Raw genomic sequence first — 26,995 nt, 5'->3', positions numbered from 1 at the left:
GTGGAAACTACAGATTGTGGCTTTCTAGAGGAAAGTAAAATTACCGGTGATCTGAAGCTTACACTCATTGCATTTATCTCCATCAGACCTTAGAGGATGGTAAATATAACCATTCATGCCATTATTACAGGGTTATGGGGAACTGATGCGTACACTGGTTCTTACACTGGGCACAAGGCAGGATCAGACCTGGATGGGGTGCCGTAACAGTCATCCCTACAATGAAGTTGGTGTCATAAACAGAACATTTTTTCCAAAACTAACCTGTATACAGTACAGTAAAGAACAAAACACCATTGTCATGCCTGGCTTCAGATGCAGATAACTTTCCCAGTTCAGCCATTAGTCACAGTGCACTTGGATGTCTGAGAGCTTTAAATCTACCAGTCTTGCACATTGCAGATAACTACACACAGACACACTCCCTTCATTTTTACTGGTCAGTCTAGACATGACACTGGAAGACTACCAGCCCTCTTTATTTCACAACAAGATGGTTATTTGCACCACCTGGCAGGTGTCCCACATTCTCATGCTAGCTCTTTTTGGATGGTTTTTATTCTTCTATCCCTAAATCTATATGTTGAGTCTTTCTCCTGTTTGCCTACAACTTTGCCCTTTCACAATGGCTCATTATTCTTGTTAGAAAGAAATCAGAACATGAGTGAGTTAAATAGCAAATATCTTCTCCATGCTGAGTTCTCCTTAACAATCAATGGGCAGAGCAGTTTCTGTATGTGAGGAGGAGATTCTTCAGACTCTCTTTTCCTCTTTTTAATCAGATATTTGGTCTGTCTGGGCAAAGCTCTGCAAAAGCCAGCAATGACAAGACTTTTTCATTCTTAAGGAAAAAAAAGCTTATTATTTTCTTGCATGTATGAAGTCTTGTACACTTCTCATCGCCTCCAAAAGCCATCACATCAGACAGATACACAAGTAATGATTATAGGCAACGCCTGTTTACATGCAGCCATAAACATGTCAGTCCCTACTTCTGATGCTCTGTGTCACTGTGAGACAATCAATCAATCATTCAGTCAATCAAAGCTATATTGACATATATTTAGAGTACAGTGTGTAAGGATAAGGAAATATGTATTTCAGCTATCGACTAACATTGACATCAGGTAACTAATCTCTTCACTTGCCTATTATTTATGTATTTCTAGTATTCTTTACACGTCTTGCAATTGTCCTGTGTTTATGCATTTGTTGCTCTGCCATCCTGGGATTTGTTTTTTCATATCACTGTATGCTGCAATTTGGTGTATGAATTATATGACACTAAAGTCACTTCATTTGACTTGAAAAACGTAATGCAACATTGCAGAACAATCATTACTAAACTACAAAGTACAAAATACTGCAATAGCTGACAGCATTCAACCTGGAGTGGTACAAGTGAGGTAGGACAGGGCAGGCAGTTGAATAAAGTGGCCAGTGTTGTTAAACGAGGACTTGGAATCAGTGTAGCAGTTTAGGGATTATGCAATAAAGTGACAGTCTCGTGACTCGTGTGAATTCACATTATTAATATTAATCAGTGTAAGTAACAAGGCCAGGACCGTTTCTGTAGATGTAGATTTAGCCGAGTTAACTGCAGCGGCTCCACATCTCCAGAGACTTGGTTTAAATTACCAGTTGCCATAAGTAAGCAAATAGAAATAAGAAATGCAAGAAACCTCAGCTGAAATTGCTCTTCACTTTCAGCTGCCATGTTGACAAGGTCTTGCAAAAGCTTTGATTACCCAAAATTCCACTCCATATCAATTTTAAATCTTGAATGAGCTGTAACAAAGATCCATGAGATAAGAAATAAAAGGCTCAACAGCTAGCAACAATCAAACTTTCCTAGGTTATGATACAATAAAAAAAAGGAAGAATAATGTCTTTATCAAAGAGTAAGGAACTGAGATGCATCACAGGGTGCGTTTTACTGTATGGTTAATTAAAATGGAATGTTTATGAGTACTTGAGCGCCAAACAGTGTGTATGAAAATTTCAACATTTATTGTGAACATAGCATGTTACTGGTACCTCACAGCAACAAACACTTTGATGTAACCCCCGTATAATCAAACAACATTTTAAATATGAAACTTCTGGTCTGAAGTACTGATTGACAGTCCTACTGCATATATAAGAATTCTGAGTTCATTTTAGATAACAAAAGTGATCTGCAGTAGCTGAGTATATCCAGTCCCACTATCAGAAAAGCTGAGAATCATTAAAAAAAATAAGATTTAAATGAGATGAACAAAGTTGTTTTTTTTTTGGCATAATAGATAGACGTGTTTATCAATAGTCAAATGAAACGAAGTCAAATGAAAAGTATTGGCACGTAGACTTATCTTGCTAGACTAGAAGAATCCTAACTCTCCTATTTGAAGTCAGTGGGTACCTGATGTTATATACTATTTGAAACTGGAAAAAATCAAATTCTCACTTAGACGATCTGTGCAGAACTTCTTTAAAACCTGGCAGGATCTAATCAATAACATTTTAGAATAAGCATTTATATTGGGGAGAAGGACGTCTTTCCCTCTTTACTACTCTTAAAGTTTTACACTGGCTGTTGGCCTTCCTCTCTTTCTCATGGGTGGAGGTTAAATTGAATTTAGTTTTACTAAGTTTGACTTGATTGTATGGAACGTTACATGCTTTTAATAATTACAATAAATGATTAAAAAAAATGTAAGCCGCCCGTTCCTTGAACAGCTTAGTACTTCTACAATGTGAGTGAGGCACTCTTTTACAAAACATTCAGAAGATGACTCGCAGATGAATGGCTTACTAATCATAGCTTTGAAAAGGACTAATCCTTAGTAAAAGCCTGCAACAATCCATTTTCTGTCCTATTGAATTTGTCTGACTAAGGTGAACAGAAGGCAGCTGTAAATATTGGTTGACCAGTGCCCTGACATTTTACCTTTGGTGGTAGATTTGCATTTTTTTCAGCATGTCATGGTCCTCCTTAATAGACAATTACGAAAGCAGCTGAAGAGTATTAAAGTCCGGTCCAGTTAACGAAGTTTCATAATCCAGTATTGATTACACATTTGCTGTTATCATTGTCTGCACCAGTCTCTGAATACTCCAGGACAATATTTTCCTGTTTATGGCCAATTGTTTGCTGTGTCTCCACATCACTAACATGTCTTTTCTAGTTAGCTGACAACTGTTAGGCTACAAAGTTATGTAGTGTATAACAGGGGGGACATTTGGCTCAATTAAAAAAAAGAAGCAATGGATTATTGTTTCCATTTATTTTAATTTTACTTCAGCCAGACAGGTAGGTAGGTAGATAGATAGATAGATAGATAGATAGATAGATAGATAGATAGATAGATAGATAGATAGATAGATAGATAGTTAGTCGTCTTTAATGGCGACTCTCTCAGTGTGCATCTTTAATCCTTCTCATGTGTCTCACGCTCACACTTTTTATTTTGTCACCAAAGCCAAATGGACCAGTCAGATATCTCTGAGTGACTGGACACACAGACCTTAGTGTTTTATTGTATAGTAGATAGATATATTTTGAGTGTGCAGTTTTACGTTCAATTTAGTGTTCATTTTTATCGCGGCTTCTACTTTCACTTTTATTTTTAATAATAAAGTGCATTTTTAGTCAGCTGCGGTGGGCTGGCACCCTGCCCGGGATCTGTTCCTGCCTTGTGCCCTGTGTTGGCTGGGATTGGCTCCAGCAGACCCCGTGACCCTGTGTTAGGATATAGCAGGTTGGATGATGACTGACTGACTGACTGATTTTTAGTCAGTTTAGTTATAGTTCTCATTGTCAATAACAACCTTGCTCTGAGTCTACTGGTGAGAATGCTAATGGTCCTGTACCATTTTCCAGAACAGAGTAGAAAGAAGAGTCCTTGTGCAGGACTGTCGAGGTCTTTAATAATGCTGTTTGCCTTTGAAGGCAGTGTTTGCTCTACAGTATATGTCCTGAACAGAAGGCAGCTCAATGCTGGTCATGCCACCCTCTGTAGTGCTTTACGTTCCAGAGCTGAGGAGGGGCTGTACCAGAATGTCATGTAGCCAAAGAGGGATGGACTCTACTGTGCACATATAGAAGTCAGTGAGAACACATTGAGAAATGTAAACTTTCCTCAGATGTTTTAAGAAGTAAAGGTGTTCAGTGAACCATCTGGACAGCAGCCAGAATGTATTGTGCCAAATTTCAGTTCATCAGTGAATTGAAAGCTGTTCGCTTTCTCGATATCATTCCCTCCAGTACTGATGGAAGTGTTGCCTGCTTACTTCTTCCTGAATTATATAACTAGCACTTTGGCTTTGGTGACATTAAGGGTGAGATTGTTGTCCTGACACCACTTGGTTAACCTTTTCTCTGTAAGCTGTCTCTTCATTGTTTATGATCAGGACTATGATGATGGTGGAATCATTAGCAATTGTAATGATGAAGTTGGAGCTGCTTTCGGTGAAAAAAGTCATAGTTGAACAAGGAGCGTAGAAGAGGGTTCAGCACACTACTCTGAGGGGTGCCTGTATTGAGGGTCAGTGTGGACGATGTGATGCTGCCAATCTTTACGTACTGAGGTCTGCCAGTTAGGAAGACCAAAAGCCACCTGCAACTGAGAGCACTTAGTCCCAAGTTCTAGAGTGCTCTGTGAAGCCATTGTGATGCTACACAAACGAGGAGTCTGGTCAAGACTTTTTAAAACAAGTCAACACTTCATCATAATGTGAGTGAGTTCCACACGTCTGTAGTTGTTCCGTCAGTCTGCGGTTGTTTTCTTTGGCACAGTGCTAATAATCATCCTTTGGAAACAGATAGGACCAGAGATTCTTTTCAGGGAGATATTAAAGATGTTTTTAAAACACACCCTGACATTTCATTCAGAAAGAACACTTCATGAACTTTAAGTCATTAAAAGCATCCTCAATGCGTCATGTTAAGAAGCAGAGAGGGTTGAATCATGCGGTGCTGCAGTCAGCTGAATAATGGGTTGCTTTTTATCACTCTCAAAGTTGGCATCAAAGCATTAATTTTATTAGGGATTAAAGATGTGGATGAGATTGGATGAGGTTCTACTTGGTAATTTGTAGGCATCTCTAAACCCTGTCAAGTTTTGCATGAGACACTGCTGGTAATCAACAGGATCTCCAGCTTAGCTACTTTAATTGCTTTCTGAGCTCACAGTGTCATTTCTTATGTGTTTCCAATTTGCCATCCCAAAACATGTTGCTGCAGGTCACGTAGTAAATTCCTGATGTCACTGGTGATCCACGGTTTCTTATTCATAGGCACACAGTTATCCATGCATGTTTTAATGAGTCCCATTACTATGTTTCTATACTCATCCATATCTGATGAAGAGTCTCTAGACATGTTTCCTCGCTTCTTCAGTCCAGAACTAGCTCCTAAGTTTTTGCTTGTAAGCCGGCAGCAGAAGTACTTTCAGATGATTGGACTACCTGAGGTAGGGGTGCCGTAGTGGGTGGCAAACAATGATCCTGACTATTAGTCTCCCTTGTAAGGCAGATGACATGTCGATGGTAACGTGTAACTATTCTGTATATTTGCTTTGTTGAAGCCTGCAGCAACAATAAATAATTCTTTAGGATGCAAATGTTCATATTCTATGATGATGTTTTACAGATGGTACAGCACGCTGTTGCTGTTGGCTTGAAGTGGAATGTCAACAGTAACCAGAAAAACACTGAAGAACTCCAACGATAAAACAGATGACACTTGGTCATCAAATACTGCAGTGAACAGTTTTTAGAGACAGTTTTAATATTCAGACTCCACACATTATTTACCATAAAACGAATGACACTTCCTCTGCTGTTACCTGACAGTTCAGGCAGATCCATATGAATACATTAAAGCCATCTGGCGGTACTGCGGCATCTGGTTTTCTTAGCAGTTAGCCATGTTTCTGAGAAACAAAAATCACAGCCGTTTCTGGTGACTTTTTGTGAAGCCAGCCTTGGTTGAATGTCATTTATTATGCAGTGGCTGCACGTGACCCATTAAAATGCTGGGCAGAGGCGGTCAGTATGATCTAACCTGAACAACCCACCACCCTCCCCATCCCCATTTCCTAGCTTTGTTTGTCCGTTTACTCACTGCTGCATTCAGCTAGTTGTGTTGGTTGTATATAACTGATGACAGCCATTGTGCATTTATTAGGCTAAAAAGTTGAATCCTGAACACTCACTCCAGTGTTTAAAGTGGCTTCTTGATAATAAGTAGTAATCATTCTAATGAACTACACATTCAATGATGGGTGGATAGATGGATGAATGGATTGAAAATGTAAAATCCACAGTCGGTGCTAACTTGTGTGTGTTTCTTAAATGCTCATCTCACCATATACCGCTTACAGATTTTTTTTTTGCATGTTACAGGTGTTGTACAAAGTGTTCAACTCTTTTGTGGAGATGGGAACCATCAATGTTCATCCTGTTGATTATTTTAAAGGCATTGGTAAGTGACAGCACAAATTCTTTTTATAATCTGTAGATGATAGCCCACTCTGATATCAAGCCTCTAACAATCCTTACAAAAGTATGTTTTACTTTCTATCACTGTCATTCTCTTCATTTTTATTCTGTCGAATGGTTTAAAGAGAGTCGAGTTCTACATGAGGACTGACCGATTGGCTAGAGCATTCTTAATATAGTATCAGTGTGCTTCTTATCAATACTGGGACTGCTGCGGTCACCTCTGATAAGATCTTTTAATGGAATTATAATGCATCTACCTAGAGAGTTTGCACACAGTTTGTGTGTGGAACTTGCAGATTTGGGTGCAACTGCTGATCCTAATGTGATGCGGGAGACCTTCCGTGACATGACCCTGAAGGTTGCTGAGGGTGGTGTTGATGTTACCAGTGTCCCCAGAAGGAGGTGTTTCATCTCACAGGGCACCCTGGATATCATCGAGAGGAGTGGCAGCGCACGGCTCAATGGCAACTCTGGTCTGTACCGGGAACTGAGAAGAACGGCTGTGAGGGCTCTGAGGGCAAATAAAGAGGCGTTTGTTAGATGAATCTGTGAGCAAGTGACACACCATCTGTGGTCTAGCGATCCATGTCCTGCTTACAGAGGAATCAAAGCATTACGCACATCTGAATCTGTTCCTTGGAGAGTTGCAGTCAGGGCGGCTGATGAAACGGTCCTTACGGATGACATTGCAGTTGTGACCCGCTGGGCTGGCTACTTTGAGCAGTTGTTCAAAGCTGATCCTTCCAGATAGGACGTTGGATATCTCTCGGTTCACGGTTCTTGAGGCTGATCCTCCAATTAGCTGTAAACCACCAAATCTCACTGAGATTGCACAGGTGGTGAACCAACTGAGGGGGGGAAAGGCTGCAGGGATTTGTGGTATCCAGGGTGAACTTCTCCAGGCTGGTGGTAAGGCTGTCCTCCTGGCATTGAAAGCAATCTTTGCTTCCATTTGGGAGACTGGCATCATCCCAACTGACTGGAAAGGGAAGGGTGATCGCCTGGATTGCAGCAACTACAGGGGAACAACACTGATCTCGGTGCCGGGTAAGGTCCTTGCTAGGGTCATCCTCAATGGGATCTGTGATCACTTGCTAACCTACCAGCGACCGGAACAGTCTGGTTTTACGCCTAAGAAGTCTACCCATCGACCACATCCTGGCACTGAGGGTTCTCATGGAGCGCAATCATGAATATCAGCAGAGTTTCTTTGCACCCTTTGTCAATTTTTGTAAAGCGTTTGACTCAGTTGATCGAGCTGCCCGGTGGTGCATCCTGAAGGTTCGCGGGATATCATGTCCGGCCTGTACACTGGTATTGTGAGTGCTGTGCAGCGTGGAGGCAGAACTTCTGTGTTTTTCCCAGTTGATTCTGGGATTCGTCAGGGGTGTGTTTTTGCTCCTACTCTGTTCAATGCTTGTATGGACTGGGTGTTGGGCAAGGTCGTGGGATCCAGCAGCTGTGGGGCATCTGTTGGTGAAGAAAGATTCACGGATCTTGACTTCGCTGACGATGCTGTGATCTTTGCGGAGTCAATAGAGGCTCTGATCAGTGCACTTGAGAGACTGAGCGAGGAGTCTGAGTGTCTGGGCTTGCGAGTGTCCTGGATAAAAACCAAGATCCAGGCCTTTAATGACCTCTTGGGCACAGCCATCAGCAGTGTGTCTATCTGCGGAGAGAGTGTTGACCTTGTTGAGAGGTTTACTTACCTTGGCAGAGACATTCATGTCTCTGGTGACTCTTCCTATGAAGTCAGTAGACGGATTGGGAGAGCATGGGGGGTCATGAGGTCGCTGGAAAGGGGTGTGTGTCACTCCCGATATGGGACAAAGGTCCAGGTCTTTGGAGTCCTGGTGCTTCCTGTCTTGCTATATGGTTGCGAGACATGGATGCTATCCAGTGACCTGAGACGAAGACTGGACTCCTTTGGTACTGTGTCTCTTTGGAAAATCCTTGGGTACCATTGGTTTAACTTTGTGTTGAATGAGTGGTTGTGCATGGAGTCCCAAGTGAGGCACATTACCTGCATTGTGAGGGAGCGTCAGTTACGGCACTACGGCCATGTGGTGCATTTCCGGCTGATCCGGCTCGCATGATTCTCATTGTCGGGGACCTGAGTGGCTGGACCAGGCCAAGGGGCCACCCACGAAACACCTGGCTGTGGCAGATAGAGGGTCATTTCCGGAGGGTGGGACTGGACCGTGTGTCTGCCTGAGGGGTTGCCAACCGGGATCTAGAGTTGTTTCGTCGTGTAGTGAGTGTGGCAATGCATTGTACCAGTGCATGCTCCCCGACTTGAATTGACTAGAGAGAGATGATATCCATGGATTGAGTTGTGAAAACATAGGCAATTCCTCTTTTTGGGTTTACATCAGCTAGTCTATCTTGCACCATTTGTCTGTTTACACATTCCGTTGTCTCCACAGACATTTTGACCCATCTGACTTGGTGTCATCCATCCATCCATCCACCCATCCCCATTATCTCCACAGTTTTCTGCCACTTTAGTCCTTCTTGTGCTTTTTACTTCACCATTATATCCTGCTACTAGTGATGCTCATCTCCTTATGCTATCCCAAGTCCTTTATTTCTGTACTCAAACAAAATTCAATAGAGATGAAAGGGTGGGTGCACACCAGAAGGAGAGATCCCAGCACAAGTAATTGACATCAGCTCTTGCAGAGCTAACAACATCTAAATTAGTGTTATGATTTTATTCAAGCTGTTCACTACAGCAATGAGATTGTGAGAATGTGTGGTTCTGATCACAATGTAACTCAAAAGATATAACTACCCTAGAATTTGCACAGAGGCACATGAATGCAAACTAAGTCTCATCAGAACTGGCTAGACGTCAAAGAGTTGTGCCTAAAGGTATCAAAATGCAATATATTAAAGGAAAAAAGGAGAATTGGTAAAGGTGAGGATGTAGGAGATGAAAACTGTGGCTAGTTATCTCAAGGCCAAGATCCATTTATGCCTTCAGCCGATGGCCACAGACCACTTTTTAATGTTTTCTGGAGAGAAGCCTGTTTTGCCACAGTGGTACCTAAATATAAAACTCTGCTGGTCGGAAACTCACTAATATCAGACCAATTTAGACTTGACAGATTTCTCAAACTTGCCCGTCTTTGGGAAGAAAAAACACCAAACAGACCTGAGTAGAAGATGTGAACTCCACAGAGAGTAACCCAAAGAGAGAGATGTGAGGCAGCCATGGTAGCAATTTTGTGACTGAGTAAAATGCTCAGTCAGCATTATGCATGAAATGAATGCAATCAGTTTCTGCTTTTAGCATTAGTGAAGAAGTCGCTAAATGCATAAAAAGTTAATGTTTATATTTACATTTTAAATGTATTTGCATAGCAGATGCCTTTATGCAAAGCAACTTTCAAATAAGGATCAACATAATTGAGTAAACCTCAGTTGATCATCACAAGTGAAGAGCTCAGAGCAAAATACAAGTGAGCTACACTTCACAACTAATGCAGTTAGGCAGAAATCCGCCAAACCAAAGACTCTTCAAACACACTGGGGAGTCATCATTATGAAAGGAGGTGGGCAGCTTTTCCCTCAAGCTAGGATCTACACATGAAAATCGACTGCATTCAAATTTGATGCCACACAGACTTGGCATCACAAGATGCCACTCATCAGCAGAACTGAGAGGGTGAGTAGGAGCATAGGACCTCACAAGTTCCTCCATATAGACAGGTGCAAACCTACGGACTACTCTGTAGGCAAGCATTAAGGATTTGAACTTAATGTGTGCTGCTTCAGGGAACCAATGTAGGGATCAATAACGATTGGGGAAGGGTGGCATTTAAGATGAAACCCAATTACAGGACACCTGTGGACAGGATGCAAGATTCTAGAAGTCCGGTGTATACTCAAGTGTGACCGCATTTTGTTTCCTCAGCCTCCTTCTTTGTGGTGAGTGTCGGTGGCACTATAGTTGGACTCTTCTTTGCCTTTGCCCTGGCGCTCATCTCCCGCTTCACCAAGCGAGTCCGAATCATTGAGCCACTCTTTGTTTTCCTGCTGGTATACCTGGCATACCTGACTGCGGAGATGCTCTCTTTGTCCTCCATCCTTGCGTGAGTATTTTCATGGCACATTTGCTAAAGCTCATAATTGGTTTAGCTTAATCCAAGAATTTTAATCAGCGAGCTGAGTTGGCACCAATTCACTATTGGCATTGTGAGTGAGTTCCCAATGAGCTTCTAACATTTGCTTAATTGATTAAATGTAACTGTTTCCCATTATAGAACATCACATAGACTACAAACTTTTTAAAGAGTACTTTTGTTTTTAAGGTATCATTTATTGTATGTTTTACTCAACAAATGCAGTTTTTTACTTTCGGAGTTCTTAGTTCTTCATTTCTACTTGGTCACCCATCTAGCGACCAGTGTGGGTGAGAATTTTGAAACAAGCTTTCAGTCTCGTCCAGTGTTTATTAGGAATACTTGGGGAGGTACAACCTGACAGACGCCATTTAGGTAGATAGCATGTACCCCTAAACAACCTCAGGAGTTTTCAAGCAAGAGAGTTAAAGGCAGGTGGTGCACGGAGTAAGAGTAAGATGGTGATTGATTCACAGAGACTCACAGGTTATATTGCTCACTTGGTGCCTCCATGCAGATGTGGATACACTCTGGGCAGAGTTTGGCTGGACCCAGTTGCAACTGTGTGTGAATGAACAGATGACACAATTAAGGATGGTCTGACATTTCTGAAGGACACATTTAGAGGGCTAGCTGCTAAATGAACTAGCAGAGATGACAAGGTAGTCTTCTTTGACGTTCTCTCTGTCACATGCACCATTCAAGTACAAATTAGAAGAGATCTGAAGCTTTAAGACAAGTGGCCATATGTTTGTCAGGCACTGTTTATATTTTATCAGATTTGAACTTCAAAATCAACACTACTTTCATTTGAACAAGAGGGCATTGATGCATTGGCAAGGCGTATGTACAGGTTAACATGTTTAAAATAGGGGTTGGAGCAGATTGTGTAATGTATTAGACAATAATATTAATGATTGTGTATAAAAAGACAAACGTGATAATAAAATACATCTTTGAAGATAAGGGACAACAGGCAAGATCAAAAGAACCAGGCTGTAATACCATTAATAAAGAGAGAATGCAAGTACAGCTTCAAAGGGGATGAATGACATTTAACTGTGGACATTTAAAAAGAAAGCTGCAGAACTGGAGGTGCGTGTGTGTGTGTGCGTGCGTGTGCTTGTGTGTGTGTGTGTGTGTGTGTGTGTGTGTGTGTGTGTGTGTGTGTGTGTGTGTGTGCGTGTGTGTGTGTGTGTGTTATTGATCAGTGTGGCATAGGACTGGCTTTGAACTTCAAACCCAGAGACTGTGGGTTTAAATCCCACTACTGACACCACATGACCATGAGCAAGTGCTCTAGTTAGAGAAACAAAAGAAAATGAACCAAATATTTCTCAAATACTGTAAGACATCTTGGTTAAAAGGCATCAGCCAGATAATACTAAATAAATAAAATGTTCTTCCATCCTCAGCACAGAAAGCAGTATTATGATACTAGGGGGCTTTGCCCCCTGCTCGCTTTGGTCACCAATCCCCTAACCCCGGCCTGCGCCAGCCACTTTGCATCTCTGCTGCTCGTGTTGTGAAGGGGGGGCTGAATGCACCCCAAGGAGACGCGGTCGCTCCTCTGAAACCCCCTCTTAAACGGTGATACAATGGGAAACACATACAGTTTTTTTTTTTAACTCCTCTTTGCTCGATCAGCTGCTGGTTTGCTGCTGCTGCTGTGCCACGTGATCTGCATCTCACTCTGCACTTCGAACATTTAAAAGCCTGTACAGCAGCTGTCCTTTTGTCTCACTGCTTTGTCTCTCTTCTCCCCCAGACATCCTCTGCTCTTGTTGGGGGGTCCTGCTCCCGAGAAGCACCCCTATGAAGAGGAAGATTTTTTATTCTTTTAATTGAGTGAACTGACCCCTCCGACTACACACAGAGCTCGATTCACTCCTGAAAGAGACTTATGTTTGTTTAAAGTGTTTGAATAACGTTTCTGTCTCTAAAATCTCCTGTGTATCTGTGCAGCTCTGTGACCCAAGCGTGACAGCGTATGTGGATTTCACTTTCACCAAACAATAAATCTTTTATTTCTCGCGGATATGCCTCTTCATTGGGAAGAAACACTACTTTTTTCCTAATGGCAACATGAATTAGACAATCTACAAGTCTTTGACTTAAAGTTTAAAATCGAACAATATATTCGATCTCTTTTCACTGTTCTGTTATTTCACCGAGTAATAATTTCCGTTTGTTTGCGCTAATGCGATCTTTATTATCATTTTTTTGGAGACTTTTGAATTTTAGTACTTCCATTATATCTAGCCTGCTCTGCATGTGTATCGTTTTTGAATTCTTTACAACATTCTACTTTGTCATCTACTCTTTGTCTCATGGAACGTGAAAGTGTGTCTCTGAGAAAGTCACATCTGGTCTCTCTGAAAAAGTCTCGCCTCGTCCCAAGATTTTTTTATATAATAGAGAGAGATGTTTTTAAACATATCAATTAAGCAAGTTTAGGTGGGGATGTTACAGTAATGAACTACAGTATAAACAAATACAAATTAGAAGTTTTCACCAAATAGTGTAGAATAGAAACAGAAGATCATAGAATTAATTAATAATAAAAAAGCACCAGGGAGAGGAGAAGTCTGTATTCAATAATCTTGAATGATTAGGATAGAAATCAGGAGCTGTAGTGATGGCACCATTAGAGCCTGAGGATTGAAATCAGCATCACGTTTTGTGACAGGGAAAATAGATTCCATTATATTTAATTTTAGTAAGGAAAAACTTTAAACAGATGACCTATAGAAGCAACTGGCATTGAAAGTTAAGATATGGAGATGTCTGAGATACAGTGGGCTACATTTAATGGTATATTGCATATGATGCAGAAAATGTCCGATCCAACATTTAGAAGAATTAGGAAATGTAAAAGAACTCATCAGGGGATCAGTTGGAAATAAAGAAAGAAACAAAAGAATAAAAAATAACTGTATAAGTCACACAAGATAAATAACTCCACCATTAACTGTAGGGTTTAGGAGCACATGAGAGCAACATTTAAAAGGGAAGAAGAATTCTAGTGAAGAATGTAAATGTTAACCCTAAGAGTTTTTTTATGGTATTGTAGCAGTAAAGGAACAACCAAGAAGAACTTTTGGCTAATAAAATATGCAGGAAAGGGAGTAGGAAATAGGCAATGCCTAATAGTTTTACCTGTAAAGAAGTCACAAACCACCCAACTGGGAAATAGTAATGAGATAATAAAGAATCTGAGGATTACAGGGAGAGAAGTGTTACTACAATAAAAAATTTAAATCAAATAAATAGTCAAGAGAGAATAGCATTTACCCAGAAGTGCCCAAGGGAACTATTGGCTGAGGTATAAACCGTTACACATGTTTTTAGATGACATTGTAGACTGAAAAAAAAATCCTAAGTAGGACCCTGAAGAAAATTATTACTTCACATAAAAAGGTAATCAGATTGGCCATAGTAAGCTTACTGTGTATCACTGGAACTAATGGAAGCAATTATGAAAGAAACCCTTGAGCAAATCATAACATATACAGTTGTATTAGCAAATGGTCAACATGGCTTAGATGGGATGTTATGTTTGACTAATACTGTACGTTACAGTTCTGTGCAGAAGCGTGTTGTCATAATGCTGCATATAATTATCTCTTTCAAAAATCACCAGGGGTTATGTTCAAGCTGTACAACACACTTCTGAAGACTCATCTAGGATACTGTTGTTCTACCAAAAGGAAAAAATGCCAGAAGAAAACCCTAGCAGTTCAGCTGCATTACAGTGTAGATAAGCCCACCTGCTTTTTTTAAATCCCAAACTTCCCTGAAAACTGGCAAAAATGGTCAGGAAACGAACATTGTCAAAAGATACATGCAAAGGTCAAAACTGAAAGAGTAAAACAACAACAACAACATTTATTTACATAGCACTTTTTTATACAAATAATGTAGCTTAAAGTGCTTTACATGATGAAGAAAAGAGAAAAAAAGACAAAGTAAGAATTAAAATAAAACAACATTAATTAACATAGAATAAGAGTAAGGTTGGCCAGGGAGGACAGAGAAAACAAAAAAACTCCAGACGGCTGGAGAAAAAAAATAAAATCTGCAGGGGTACCAGGCCATGAGACCACCCAGCCCCCTCTGGACATTCTACCTCACATTAATGAACAGTCCTCTTTGTATTTAGGGTTCTCATAGAAGGACTTGATGATGATGGTCATGTAGACTTATGGATTTTAATCCATCAATGTAGGAACATCATGATGCTTCGATTAAGTGGTGGTGGCGCAGGTCGCCACCACAGAAAACCGGAAAAAGAAACAGAAGAGAGAGCTGGGGCTAGTATGGATTTTAGAGCCACCATGAATAGTTATTATAATGAATTGAATATACAGAGTATCAGGATTAAATTAAAGTGAAGTTATGAGAAAGCCATGTTAAAGTAATGTGTTTTCAGCAGTGTTTTAAAGAGCTCCACTGTATTAGCCTGGCGAATTCCTACTGGCAGGCTATTCCAGATTTTAGGTGCATAACAGCAGAAGGCCGCCTCACCACTTCTGTTAAGTTTTGCTCTTGGAATTCTAAGCAGACACTCATTTGAGGATCTGAGGTTACGATTTGGAATATAAGACGTCAGACATTCTGATATATAAGATGGAGCGAGATTATTTAAAGCTTTATAAACCATAAGCAGAATTTTAAAGTCAATCCTGAATGACACAGGTAACCAGTGTAGTGACATCAAAACTGGAGAAATGTGTTCGGATTTTCTTTTCCTGGTAAGGATTCTAGCAGCTGCATTCTGCACTAGTTGCAAACGATTGATGTCTTTTTTGGGTAGTCCTGAGAGGAGTGTGTTACAGTAATCTAGTCGACTGAAAACAAAAGTGTGAACTAATTTCTTAGCATCTTTTAATTATATAAGAGGTCTAACTTTTGCTATGTTTCTTAAGTGAAAAAAATGCTGTCCTAGTGATCTGATTAATATGCGATTTAAAATTCAGGTTACAGTCAACAGTTACCCCTAAATTCTTTACCTCCGTGTTGACTTTTAATCCTAATGCGTCAAGTTTGTTTCTAATAACCTCATTATATCCATTATTGCCAATCACTAAAATTTCAGTTTTCTCTTTATTTAGCTTGAGAAAATTACTATTCATCCATTCAGAAACACAAGTAAGACATTGTGTTAGTGAAACAACAAAGTCGGGGTTGTCAGGCGCCATTGATAAATACAGCTGTGTGTCATCAGCATAGCTGTGGTAGCTCACGTTGTGCCCCGAGATAATCAGACCTAACGGAAGCATGTAGATTGAGAAGAGCAGCGGACCCAGGATAGAGCCTTGTGGAACACCATATTGGATATCATGTGTCTTTGAGTTATAATTACCACAACTAACAAAGAATTTTCTCCCTGCCAGGTAGGATTCAAACCAATTTAAGACACTGCCAGAGAAGCCCACCCATTGACTAAGGCGATTTCTAAGAATGTTGTGATCAATGGTGTCAAATGCGGCACTCAGATCTAAGAGGATGAGAACAGATAAATGGCCTCTGTCTGCATTTACCCGCAAGTCATTGACTACTTTAATGAGTGCAGTTTCTGTGCTGTGATTTGTTCTAAAACCTGACTGAAATTTATCAAGAATAACAAGTTTATTGAGGTGGTCATTTAACTGTATAATGACTGCCTTCTCTTAAAATTTTACTTAAGAAAGGCAGGTTAGAGATGGGTCTATTATTTTTCTTGAGTAGGGGTTTAACTACAGCAGTCTTAAGACAGTCTGGGAAGACCCCGTATCTAATGACGAGTTTACTATGTTAAGAATATTATCAATTAGCACACCAGATACTTCTTTGAAAAAACTTGTTGGCATTGGGTCAAGGACGCAGGTGGAGGGTCTCAGTTGAGAAATTATTTTATGTAAATCAGGTAAATCTATCCTGGTGAAAGAATTTAATTTGTTTATAACGGAATACTGGGGCTTAGGAGGATCTGCACTGTTGGGGAGATATACTATATTATTTCTAATATCATTAATTTTTTCATTGAAAAATACAGCAATAGCCGCACAAATTTCACTGGAAGTATTTTGGAGGCATTCCTTTGAGTTACCTGGGTTTAGCAGATGATCAATCGTAGAGAATAAGATTCTGGGATTACTAGCATTGTTATTTATAATTCAAGAAAAATAGCAGCGCCTCTCAAGACGGACTGTGTTATTGTATTCTGTTATTTTAACCTTCAGTATTTCATAGTGGATAGTTAGTTTAGTTTTCCTCTATTTTAGCTCAGCTCTACAGCATGTTCTCTTTAAATCAGACACTCTTTGGGTCTTCCATGGTATAACAATGCTAGAAGATTTTTTAACTGTCTTTTCAGGTGCAACTATGTCAACAGCAGCTCTCACCTTAGTATTAAATCTTTCTACCTTACTATTTACATTATCCTCGCTATTGTAGTTAGCACTATAAACGGACTGATTGCTTAGAATGTTTGAAAATTTTAAAGCTGCTGATGAATCAAAGAAGCGTTTTTCAACAATATGCTTCTCATGAATGTTTTCTATCATTATTTCTAAATTAAATAGTAAAAGAAAATGGTCTGATAGACCAATATCAATGATCTGCTTCACATTAACATTTAGTCCTTTGGTAATTACTAAGTCTAACGTATGACCTGCTTTATGTGTAGGCTGATTAACGAGCTGTCTCAAATCAAAAGAGTCCAGGAGGTTCATGAATTCTTTTACTTTTGGGTCACACTGATTATTGATATGAAAGTTAGAGTCGTCGACTATTAGGAGTGTGTCATAGTTCGTAATTATAATTGACACCAAGTCTGAGAATTCCTCAAAGAAAGACGCATTAAATTTAGGAGGTCTATACACGGATAATACTAGAAAGTGAGAATCTCTATGAATAACAATGGCAAGATACTCAAATGACTTGAATTTACCAAAACTGACATCTTTACACTTTAACCGGCACGAGTAAATGTTTGCTAAACCGCCACCCTTCTTTCCTTGGCGATCCGCATGAGTAAAACTGTAATTCGGAGGCGCAGATTCGATTAAAACAGCTGTACCATCAGAGCTAGGCCACGGTTCACTTAGTGCAATAAAATCAATTTTTCTATCACTTATAAGATCGTTGATGAAAAACGTCTTGTTGGTTAATGCTTTAACATTTAATAGTGTCATATTTAATGTTTCGGAGGAGCACAGCTAAATTCTACGTGCGTCATGGGTATTTGAAATAGAAATGAAGTTATTTTTATTAGTGCCGCTCTGTGTGTATTTTTTATTTAATCTATAATCTGTTATTATAGATTTAATGCATTGTTCATCTAAAGGTGTAATTGTAATTACATTATTAGTGTTTATGCCGCACTGCCTAGATTTTTTACATGCATTGGGATTAGCTATTAGAGTTGTAATGCAGTGCACTTTTGCGGAAGACTTCGTTAAAGAATTATCATGTCCTAGCAAAGCATTAGTATTACGGAAGGGGTTAGGAGTAGAAATAGACAGTCAAGAGAGACGAATTACCTTAGCGATGTTTTCAGAGAGGACCCCGGGCGCCGACTCTATTTGGATGCAGACCATCCCGCTTGAAGAAACGCGGCCCCTCCCAGAAGAGGTCCCAGTTGTCAATGAACACGATGTTTTGGTTCTCGCAGAAGCCTTTCAGCCAGTTGTTTAATCCCAGCAGATGACTGTAGTTATCGTTTGATCTTCTAACGAGAAGTAGTGGACCCGAGATGAAGATCCATGCCGACGGGGTCCTCTCCTTTGTGTCAGCCTTGAGAATCTCCAACTGTCAGTCCCTCACGTCGTTTACCCCTGCGTGTAATACAATAGATCCCACTGCCCTGTTCTTGTGCTTCTCGTAGACTGCCGGCGCACGTCTCATAACATCTCGGACATGAGCACCGGGAAAACAAGAAACAAAAGATTTCTGATTAGGGCATGTGATGTTGAGATTTCTTACAATTGAATCACCCATCATGATTACATCACCTGGGGTTGAAGGCAAACTGGGGGTACAGAGAGGGTCAAACTGGTTCTGGGTCGAGATGCTCGCCTGTGCCGATGGAGGTGTTCTAGCCTTGAACCCCCGCCTGCATAGCTGAAACAAGCCAAGGTCTTCATCGATGGCGTCGTCGCTCTGACAACGAGGCATGGGGGTGAAGCTCACGTGGCCTTGGAGGTGAGCGGCACAACGTGGAGTCAATGTTACTGAAACCCGGTGTGTTATGTCGATTTCAGATGGCGGGGATGGTTTTTCCAGCAGCCAAGCCTTCAAATCCCTTAGGTACCTCCGTCTGACCAGGAGTTTCTGGATCTGGTTGTCGAGAGCCTGGAGTTCTTCTACGACGACGCAATTCATCTCACTGTGGGCAATTGTCTACTTCTGCTTCCACTTCGTACCCTAGGAAAGAATGACATCGAAACAGAACACAGACATCGAAATCAGAAAGGAACCCTAAATCAAAGCTAGGAGTCAAAAGTCTATTACCAGAGAATTTAGAAAGAAAGAGAATCACCAGTGGTTATCCAGTCTCGATTGGCCCAAAAAATGCTCAGTGCTGACCTTTTATTTTGTGGCAGTGAGGACATCAGAGATCATGCAGGCACTCCAGGGCCATTTCCATGATGACACTATGGCAATCACAAACGAAATAGTACCTCCTGTGAAAAACAAAATGGCATCAAAACAGACTCAAAGATACATTCAATTAAAAAGTATTTCCTCTCAGAAAGCTGCGAAACCCACACAAAGAATTAAAGACCAGAAAAAGATGACATTAAGATAGCGAGACTTGGCAAACAGTGACCTCATGTGGTGCTGCAAATTCATTCATCCTGTCACTTTTGCCCCCTCCCAAGACAGTCCTGAATAACCCAAGAGAGATGTCACCAAAAAGAAACTGCTCAAAATCACCTGTCATCATAATCACTCAGATAGCGTAGGTGGGATGTTAACACATGACATTCGGATGAAAAGTCAGTTAGAAGGGTCAGAGCGGACTGTACATGCTAAGGAGACACGGGTCTTTTGATGTGTGCAGCAAACTGCTGGAAATGTTCTACCAGTCCATAGTAGCCAGTGTGTTGTTCTACACTGCAGTCTCCTGGGAAGCAACTTGAGCTCAAAGGATGCACAATAACTGAAAAAACTGATCAGGAAAGCTCCATAACAGGGTGAACCCTGGACGCACTGGAAGCCGTTGTAGAAAAGAGGATGGTGGCAAAATTGGATGCCATCATGGAAAATGCCCTCCATGGGGTGCTCTTTTTGGAGCATTTTTAGCCTCAGGCTTATTCCACTTTGGTGTATTAAGAAGCGCCTCTGGGGGTCTTTTCTGCCCACTATTGCCAGGCAATTCAGTGCTTCCTCCCAACATACTCATTAAGTTCATTTTGAAATTTCTGCATTTATTTATTTAGTTATTGATTGATTGATTGGCTGTTTTATTTGTCCTGTGAGTCCCTATCCTTGTTTTTTAGGTTTCTGCTGCTGTATGCATCATACTGCCTCTTCTCAAGTAGCTGAAGGAGAGCCCCTCTCCCCCCCCCCCCCCCAACCCCTCTCTGTGGATGATTCAGCTTCTAGACTGCAATGGCATTCTTCTGTGTGTGTAACGTCAGGTTGGCACCAGGACTGTCACAGTCCATCATACCTGACAGTTCAACTTTCTGCATCATAAATCCATGTAAATTATTCCTTCACTTAGTGGACATGAATATATACCTGCCATAGACAACATGATAAGACTTTATGCAGAACAAAACCCAGACTAACAAGTTGATTCTCATAGTTACAGATCACTCAAGGTCTTTGAATATGATAGTCGGGTAATCTTAGACAATAACAAGACCCAGTAATATTTGACATGTAGCTCAGGTCGACATGGTGTTCTGACAATGACCCCTGCAGAATACCTTAAAAAAAAAAAGAAAGAATTCCAAATCTTTGTCAGAATTGTAGACGTTAATTAAAACATGCAGATTCCTTTAAATATTTTGGCGTCTGCTTGATTAATTGTTTGTCATGCGCTATCAACACTGACCACATTATTAGTGAAACCCTGCAAAGTCTGTGTATCCTTTGTGGAAGATTCAGACCCGCACACAAACAGGCCGACACAGAGTGTCCCAAAACACACAACCCCCACTGCAGTGCACAAAAATACCACAATAAAGGTCCTTTCTCACTGTCTCTTCTGCCGACTCCAACTCCACCCTCACAAGCTCCGTCCTCTTCCACCCAACTCCAGCTGTCGAATGGAGTGAGGCGGCCTCTTTTATATAGCACCCAGAAGTGCTCCAGGTGCTCCCTAATTAACATCCGGAAGCACTTCTGGGCATGGCGGAAGTGCTGCAAGCGAGTTCAGCTCCTCTTCTGACCACAGTTCCGGAGCTGTCCAGGCGCCCCCTGGTGGTGACCACATCCCTCCACAGGGTTGAGCTCCCAAACTCTGTCGCCTCCAAGTAATCCAGGGAGGTTGCCCCCTTATGGTCCAGGGAAGATACTGCCCTTTTCCCGGTCTTTCCCTTCTTCCGGCGTCCCGGTGGGGCAAAGTCCCTGGACATCTGTCACACCTTAAGTATTAACTTGATCTGTACTTCATCAGTCCTCAAGGGGAAACTGTCTTTTCGCATGACCTTTGGGTCAAATATCAGCCGCTGTCACAGTTTCCAAGGCAGCCTTTATTCAAAGCATATTGACGTCAGTCATAAGTGACAGGTATGGCAACATGAAAAACCAAACTGGTGAGGGGCGCAACTACAACACCTGAAGATTATGAGCAATATTCTGCTCAGGATACATCAGTATGTAGAGCTGCCTAAAAAGGACAGAACTGAAATTAATTCAAGAAAATGACAGAGTGCTAATAATTGGACAAATGGTGTCATATAAGCAGTGTATGTGATTAATGAGCCAGTATCTCCAATACACAGTCATTTAAAAGTAAATATATTATGTATTTTATGAAGTGTATCAGATTAATTTATCAAACCTTGTAGCCTGTATGGCTGTTGCAGTTAACTACAGTATGTTATGCTTATTTAGGCACATTTCTTATTATGTTGCTCCACTTCAGTGCTGCCATTTGAAGCTTATTCATCCATTCATTTTGTAAAGCTGCTTTTTATTTTGCTATTAGAGTGTCAGAGAAAGCCCAGCTCATTGGGTGTATAAAGCAGGAGCCAGTCCTAGTTGTCAATAATGTAACACACATTGGATAAGGCAGACATCTAAAAACTCCACAGAGACAGAAGCAGAGAATAGATCAGGAATCAAAGCTGGCAAATCCTGGAGCCATGAGGCAGCACACTGGAGCGGCACACTGGAGCGGCACACTGGAGCGGCACACTGGAGCATGCAGCAGACATAATCCATCTAGAATTGAACTTCTGGTGAAAATTTGAATTAGCTGTTATAAAAGGTGGTGGTGTACATGGACTGACCGCTTTAAACAAATTAAAAGCCCTACGACTGTTTTAAGGAAGAACACATCAAACATATTTAGGGTTTGCTTGGTATGAACCTTGGGGAAAATTTTCTGGCTACAAATTCTGACAAGTGGTGTGGTTTTTATTCCTAGAGAGTTTGTGATTTACCTTAAATCATTTCTCTATTGCTAACATTTTTCCTAAGTTGCTTCGGCCTTCCCTTGCATCAGACAATTATAACGGTCACAGTCACTAATCTCTAATTAAACCACAATTCAAATGGAAGGCAACACAACAAGGGAACTGAATAGTAAATGAAATATAAGACCAAGAGGGAGGGCACAGGAAAAAAAAATGCAATCGGAACAGGCAAAGAATTAAGGAAATGATCATTTTCAAAGTAAGCCTTGACTGTGCAAACTGCACTCTATCAATTTAAGTCAGAAAACTCTTTAATCCTGCAGAACAAAAGGCATCATTTCTTTTATTGACATTGTTAATACAGCTCAGCTGAGTCATTGTCCTGTGGTTGGACAATTAATGTTGATTTTGAGATTGTAGATTGAGGCACGCAAGCATTAAATTATTGCTCTAGCCTCCCCATTCATGATCCTCTGCTCTAAGAACGGTTCTCATGGTATTATTTTTAACTTTCTATTCATTTCATGTAGCCACTCAACGAACCATGCCTCTCTATGCACATAATGGCTAAATGGTGGGTTCTTCATGACTGGATTTCAGGAAGACACGTTTAATGTGCGGTCACCATCTATCTACCGTGCCAAACTTTGTGTCCACACATCTTTGTTTAAATAAGCAGACATTAATCTCTGTTTCCACACTTTGTCCATATTAGCCTGGCTTTTTAAACCCCTAGCAATGGAGACTTTTGAAAACAGTCCACAAGTCTACAGAGTCCGATACTTGTGACATTGTAATGTGGATGGGTGAAAACGCAGCCTTTTGAAAACATCCATCCATTTTCCAACCCGCTGAATCCGAACACAGGGTCACGGGGGTCTGCCGGAGCCAATCCCAGCCAACACAGGGCACAAGGCAGGGAACCAACCCACCACAGGACACACACAAACCCACACACCAAGCACACACTAGGGCCAATTTAGAACCGCCAATCCACCTAACCTGCATGTCTTTGGACTGTGGGAGGAAACAGGAGCGCCCGGAGGAAACCCACGCAGACACGGGGAGAACATGCAAACTCCACGCAGGGAGGACCCAGGAATCGAACCCAGGTCCCCAGGTCTCCCAACTGTGAAGCAGCAGCGCTACCCACTGCGCCACTGTGCCGCCCCTTTTGAAAACATTGAGTATCTAATTGAATTTTGTACAGTTTGACTGCTGCATACATGCACAAAAGCCAAATAATTTAATGGTCGCTACAGCTTTCAGATTACAGTAAATCCTGTGGCCCGCCATGTTACTGTGCCTTGCTCAATGTTGATGAAAATCAATGTCAGGGATCGTTACTCACAGTCCTGGAGTGCAGCAGCGTCTAGAAGACAGTCTGCTGATGATGGGACTTGGCATCAAACTATTTTTCTTGTTTGAGCTTTCATTCTTCCAAAACAAATTTTAATTACATTGTAGAGCAGGGATTCTAACTTCCAGTCCTGGGGGGGGGGGGGGGGGCTGCAGTGGCTGCAGGTTTCAACACCCTTAATTGCTTATTTTAGTTTGAAGCAGCTCCATTTAGGGTTTAATTGTTTTGAGTTTTCTTAACCAGCCATCAGTTAATAATGAGGTGTAAATGATAAAGGAGCCACAGTCCTCCAGCTAACCTGGTGGTGAATGGACATCTTGAAGTATCTTTCTTAATAAAATGTTTAGAAATGAATGAGAGAAAAAAGGGGAGGATTCTGAAGTGCACAACTGTCTGTTCTGGTCCACAAAACATATGGATAATGTTCTCAGAAAAGAAAATGGTACATTCTTCTAAAATGTGTGTTAGATGAATGAAAGCACTACCAAGCAATAGAGTTAAATACCAAGTGTCATTATCAGCAAGGATTGTCTTCTAATTAGGAATCTAGTTGGAATGAAAACCTGCAGCCAGTGTGGCCCATGAGGACCATGAGTGACTATCCCAGATCTGTGTCATACCCGTTTTTGGTTGTGTTAGTGTGGATGGAGAAATGTTCAATAATGATGTGAAACATTAGTGTGGACAGAGATTGTTTTAATGTTTTTAATGAAAAAGTCATATGGATGTAGCCTGTACTGCTATTCTTTCAAATGTTGGGGTAGTTATAATACAATGGATTGCGTTTGAGGAATCTTAGCTTAATATTTCATTTTTATGGCAGTTGCAGCATAAAGGGGGTTCAAAGTAGCCTCAAACCCCTTTCTGAGATAACGTCCTCTCAGGCCCAATAAAAAGCAATCTAGTTCACCACTTATAGAGCTAAACCTCTGTCGTAATTGCTATTGCCCAGAGTCATCTTACATTTAAGATGTAAAGCTGGGCCTTTTAGGATGCAGTTTTTTCAGAATCCTCTCCAATTTTTCAACTTAGTCGACAAGAGAAAGAAAGCCATAGGTATGGGGGCGAAAGAAACAAATGACCTAAAACTGATGTGATTGGGTGGTTTTTTACTTTGCAAAAAGAAAGCTGCACATTAGATTTACCAGTTTGTTTTGTTTGTTTGTTTTTTTTTAATTTGGGCAACTTAGATTAAAAGAAATTTGTATCATAATTTTATTAAGTAGACCCATCAAGTTTCTTTATTTCAGTGTTCTTATTTGGTTCATCTAGATTTCTTTAATATTTTTTCCTTTTTAATTTTGTTCAGATTTTGTGTTAATACATTATTCATTTTTATTATTGGGCGGCACGGTGGCGCAGTGGGTAGCGCTGCTGCCTTGCAGTTGGGAGATCTGGGGACCTGGGTTTCCTCCCACAGTCCAAAGACATGCAGGTTAGGTGGATTGGCGATTCTAAATTGTCCCTAGTGTGTGCTTGGTGTGTTTGTGTGTGTCCTGCGGTGGGTTGGCACCCTGCCCGGGATTGGTTCCTGCCTTGTGCCCTGTGTTGGCTGGGATTGGCTCCAGCAGACCCCCGTGACCCTGTGTTCGGATTCAGCGGGTTGGAAAATGGATGGATGGATGGATTTTTATTATTTAATGGATTATTAATTTGTATCATTAATTTATCTCAGCCACAAATTAGGGGTTATTGGGTTTGGGTTGGTGGGTGAGCCTTAGTAAACTTCTTCCCCCCACATCTGCAAGTTCATGGCAAATGCATTACGCGAACAAATTAGCAATTGATTTTCCTGAAGGCTCTGCCACAAATCAACTGCTGCTCAGCATTTCATTGAAGGTGTCCACAGATCAAAAGTGCTGATTGCTCCTCGCACAGCGGGGTGTAGTGGCAAACGGCACTGGGCTCTAAATCACTGGGCTGCTTCCTGCCCCGACTCGCTGTGTGACTCTGAGCGAATCACTACACCTGCCGGCGCTCCTGACGCAACCAATATGTATTTGCAACTGATCTTGTATGTCATCTTGAACGGCAAACATAAAAAACTAAAACCAAACATCAAAGAAAAATAACTTTAGAATACAATTTAATGTAAACAAGATATTTTTTATTTTAATATGACAGTGAGTTTATATTACCTCAGCTCACACTTTAAAGTCCGTAGAAAAGGGCTACATTAGTGAATTATATTTGATGTTGTATACTTTTAAATTTCAGGGCATCCACTTGGAATTCATTGTGGCTGTTGTTATGCTATCGCTAATTTTAATCATATTACATAAATTAATCATTCTACCGTATTCTGTGTCTGTATTCACACCCCAAAGATATGCACTTTAGATTACAGTATGTATCATCAATGAAATGGTGCGGTATGGTTGAAATCACTCCCACAGTCAAAAAATGAACCTTCTCATTAATCAAAATGTCATCCCCATTCAGATTTACTTTGATAAATGCAGCAATGAACAAATGTCAGGCTCACCTTGCCAAGCTCACACACAACTAAAGGAGAAATTTGTTATTGTGATGGACTATTTGGTATATTAACAGGAAAGAGTGACATCAGCGTTTACAACAGGGCGACCCACGGAGTGGTGTCTCTGAGGCTAGGGATCTGCACTGGCAATCAGAAGGTTGCTGATTTGAATCTTCTAAAAGCCAACTCCGTTGGACCCTTGAGCAAGGCCCTTAACCTGCTATTGCTCCATCCTGGGTATGACGTTAATCTGCATCTAGCCCTGCATGTAGGCCCTCCAACCTGCTGGGAAAAACCTGGGGGGTTGGTGGCAGAATTGGCACTCCAGCCACCATAAAAAACCTCACACTGTAACACTCCATATGAACTAGTGTGGTGCCCAGGTGTCACCCGTCACATGGCTGCACTCGGGTCCTAATCTGGGGTCCTGAGTTGGTTTGTCATGTGGTGGGTGAGGCAATGCGCTGTATCAGCGTGTGCTCCTAACCTCGCTCTCTCTCACCTGCACAGAAATGTCCGCTAACACAGAAGAATACAAGATAAAAGTTTTTCAGATAGCAGAAAGCACGTTATATCAGAATACAAACCACACTGAATGTACTCATCCTTTAAATAAAACCATTATGTGAATCCACTTAATGACTATGTAAGCTGCAGTTTTATTACCATTTATCAAAAAGATTCCTGCGTCTGAATGATAGTCATGTTTAACAGATAACTACACTCCAGCTCTCCAACAGTATTTTCAGTGTTCAGTCTTTAAAGATAAATTAAGTCTCTCCATAAGTGAAAATTCCAATATAAGAAAGGGATAACAAGTGGATTAAAACCCCATGTTCCCTTCACACTCATTCACCTCTTATTTAAAATGCTTTTCATACATCGCTTCACCCCAAAATATTCTAGTAAGCTTTATTTTGACATCTTCCTTGCCATTCTTGATTAACCACATATAATTGGGTTT

The 26,995-nt window shown here is 40.9% G+C and overlaps 1 protein-coding gene across 2 annotated transcripts in view; it reads left to right on the top strand.

Annotated features, from left to right (window-relative positions):
* The window catches only part of slc9a5 (solute carrier family 9 member A5), a 157,824-nt gene that overhangs the window by 67,363 nt on the left and 63,466 nt on the right, over window positions 1-26,995 (top strand). For both annotated transcript variants that reach the window (XM_028809352.2, XM_051931682.1), the window contains exons 4-5: window positions 6,388-6,466; window positions 10,406-10,583. In XM_028809352.2, the coding sequence (XP_028665185.2) occupies window positions 6,388-6,466; window positions 10,406-10,583 (257 nt within the window). The remainder of the gene's footprint in view (window positions 1-6,387; window positions 6,467-10,405; window positions 10,584-26,995) is intronic.

This window comes from Erpetoichthys calabaricus, chromosome 9 (assembly GCF_900747795.2).
Source record: "Erpetoichthys calabaricus chromosome 9, fErpCal1.3, whole genome shotgun sequence".
Classification (NCBI taxonomy): Eukaryota; Metazoa; Chordata; class Cladistia; order Polypteriformes; family Polypteridae; genus Erpetoichthys; species Erpetoichthys calabaricus.
Note: the sequence above shows the minus strand (reverse complement) of the source record. Positions and strands in the feature narration are given on the sequence as shown.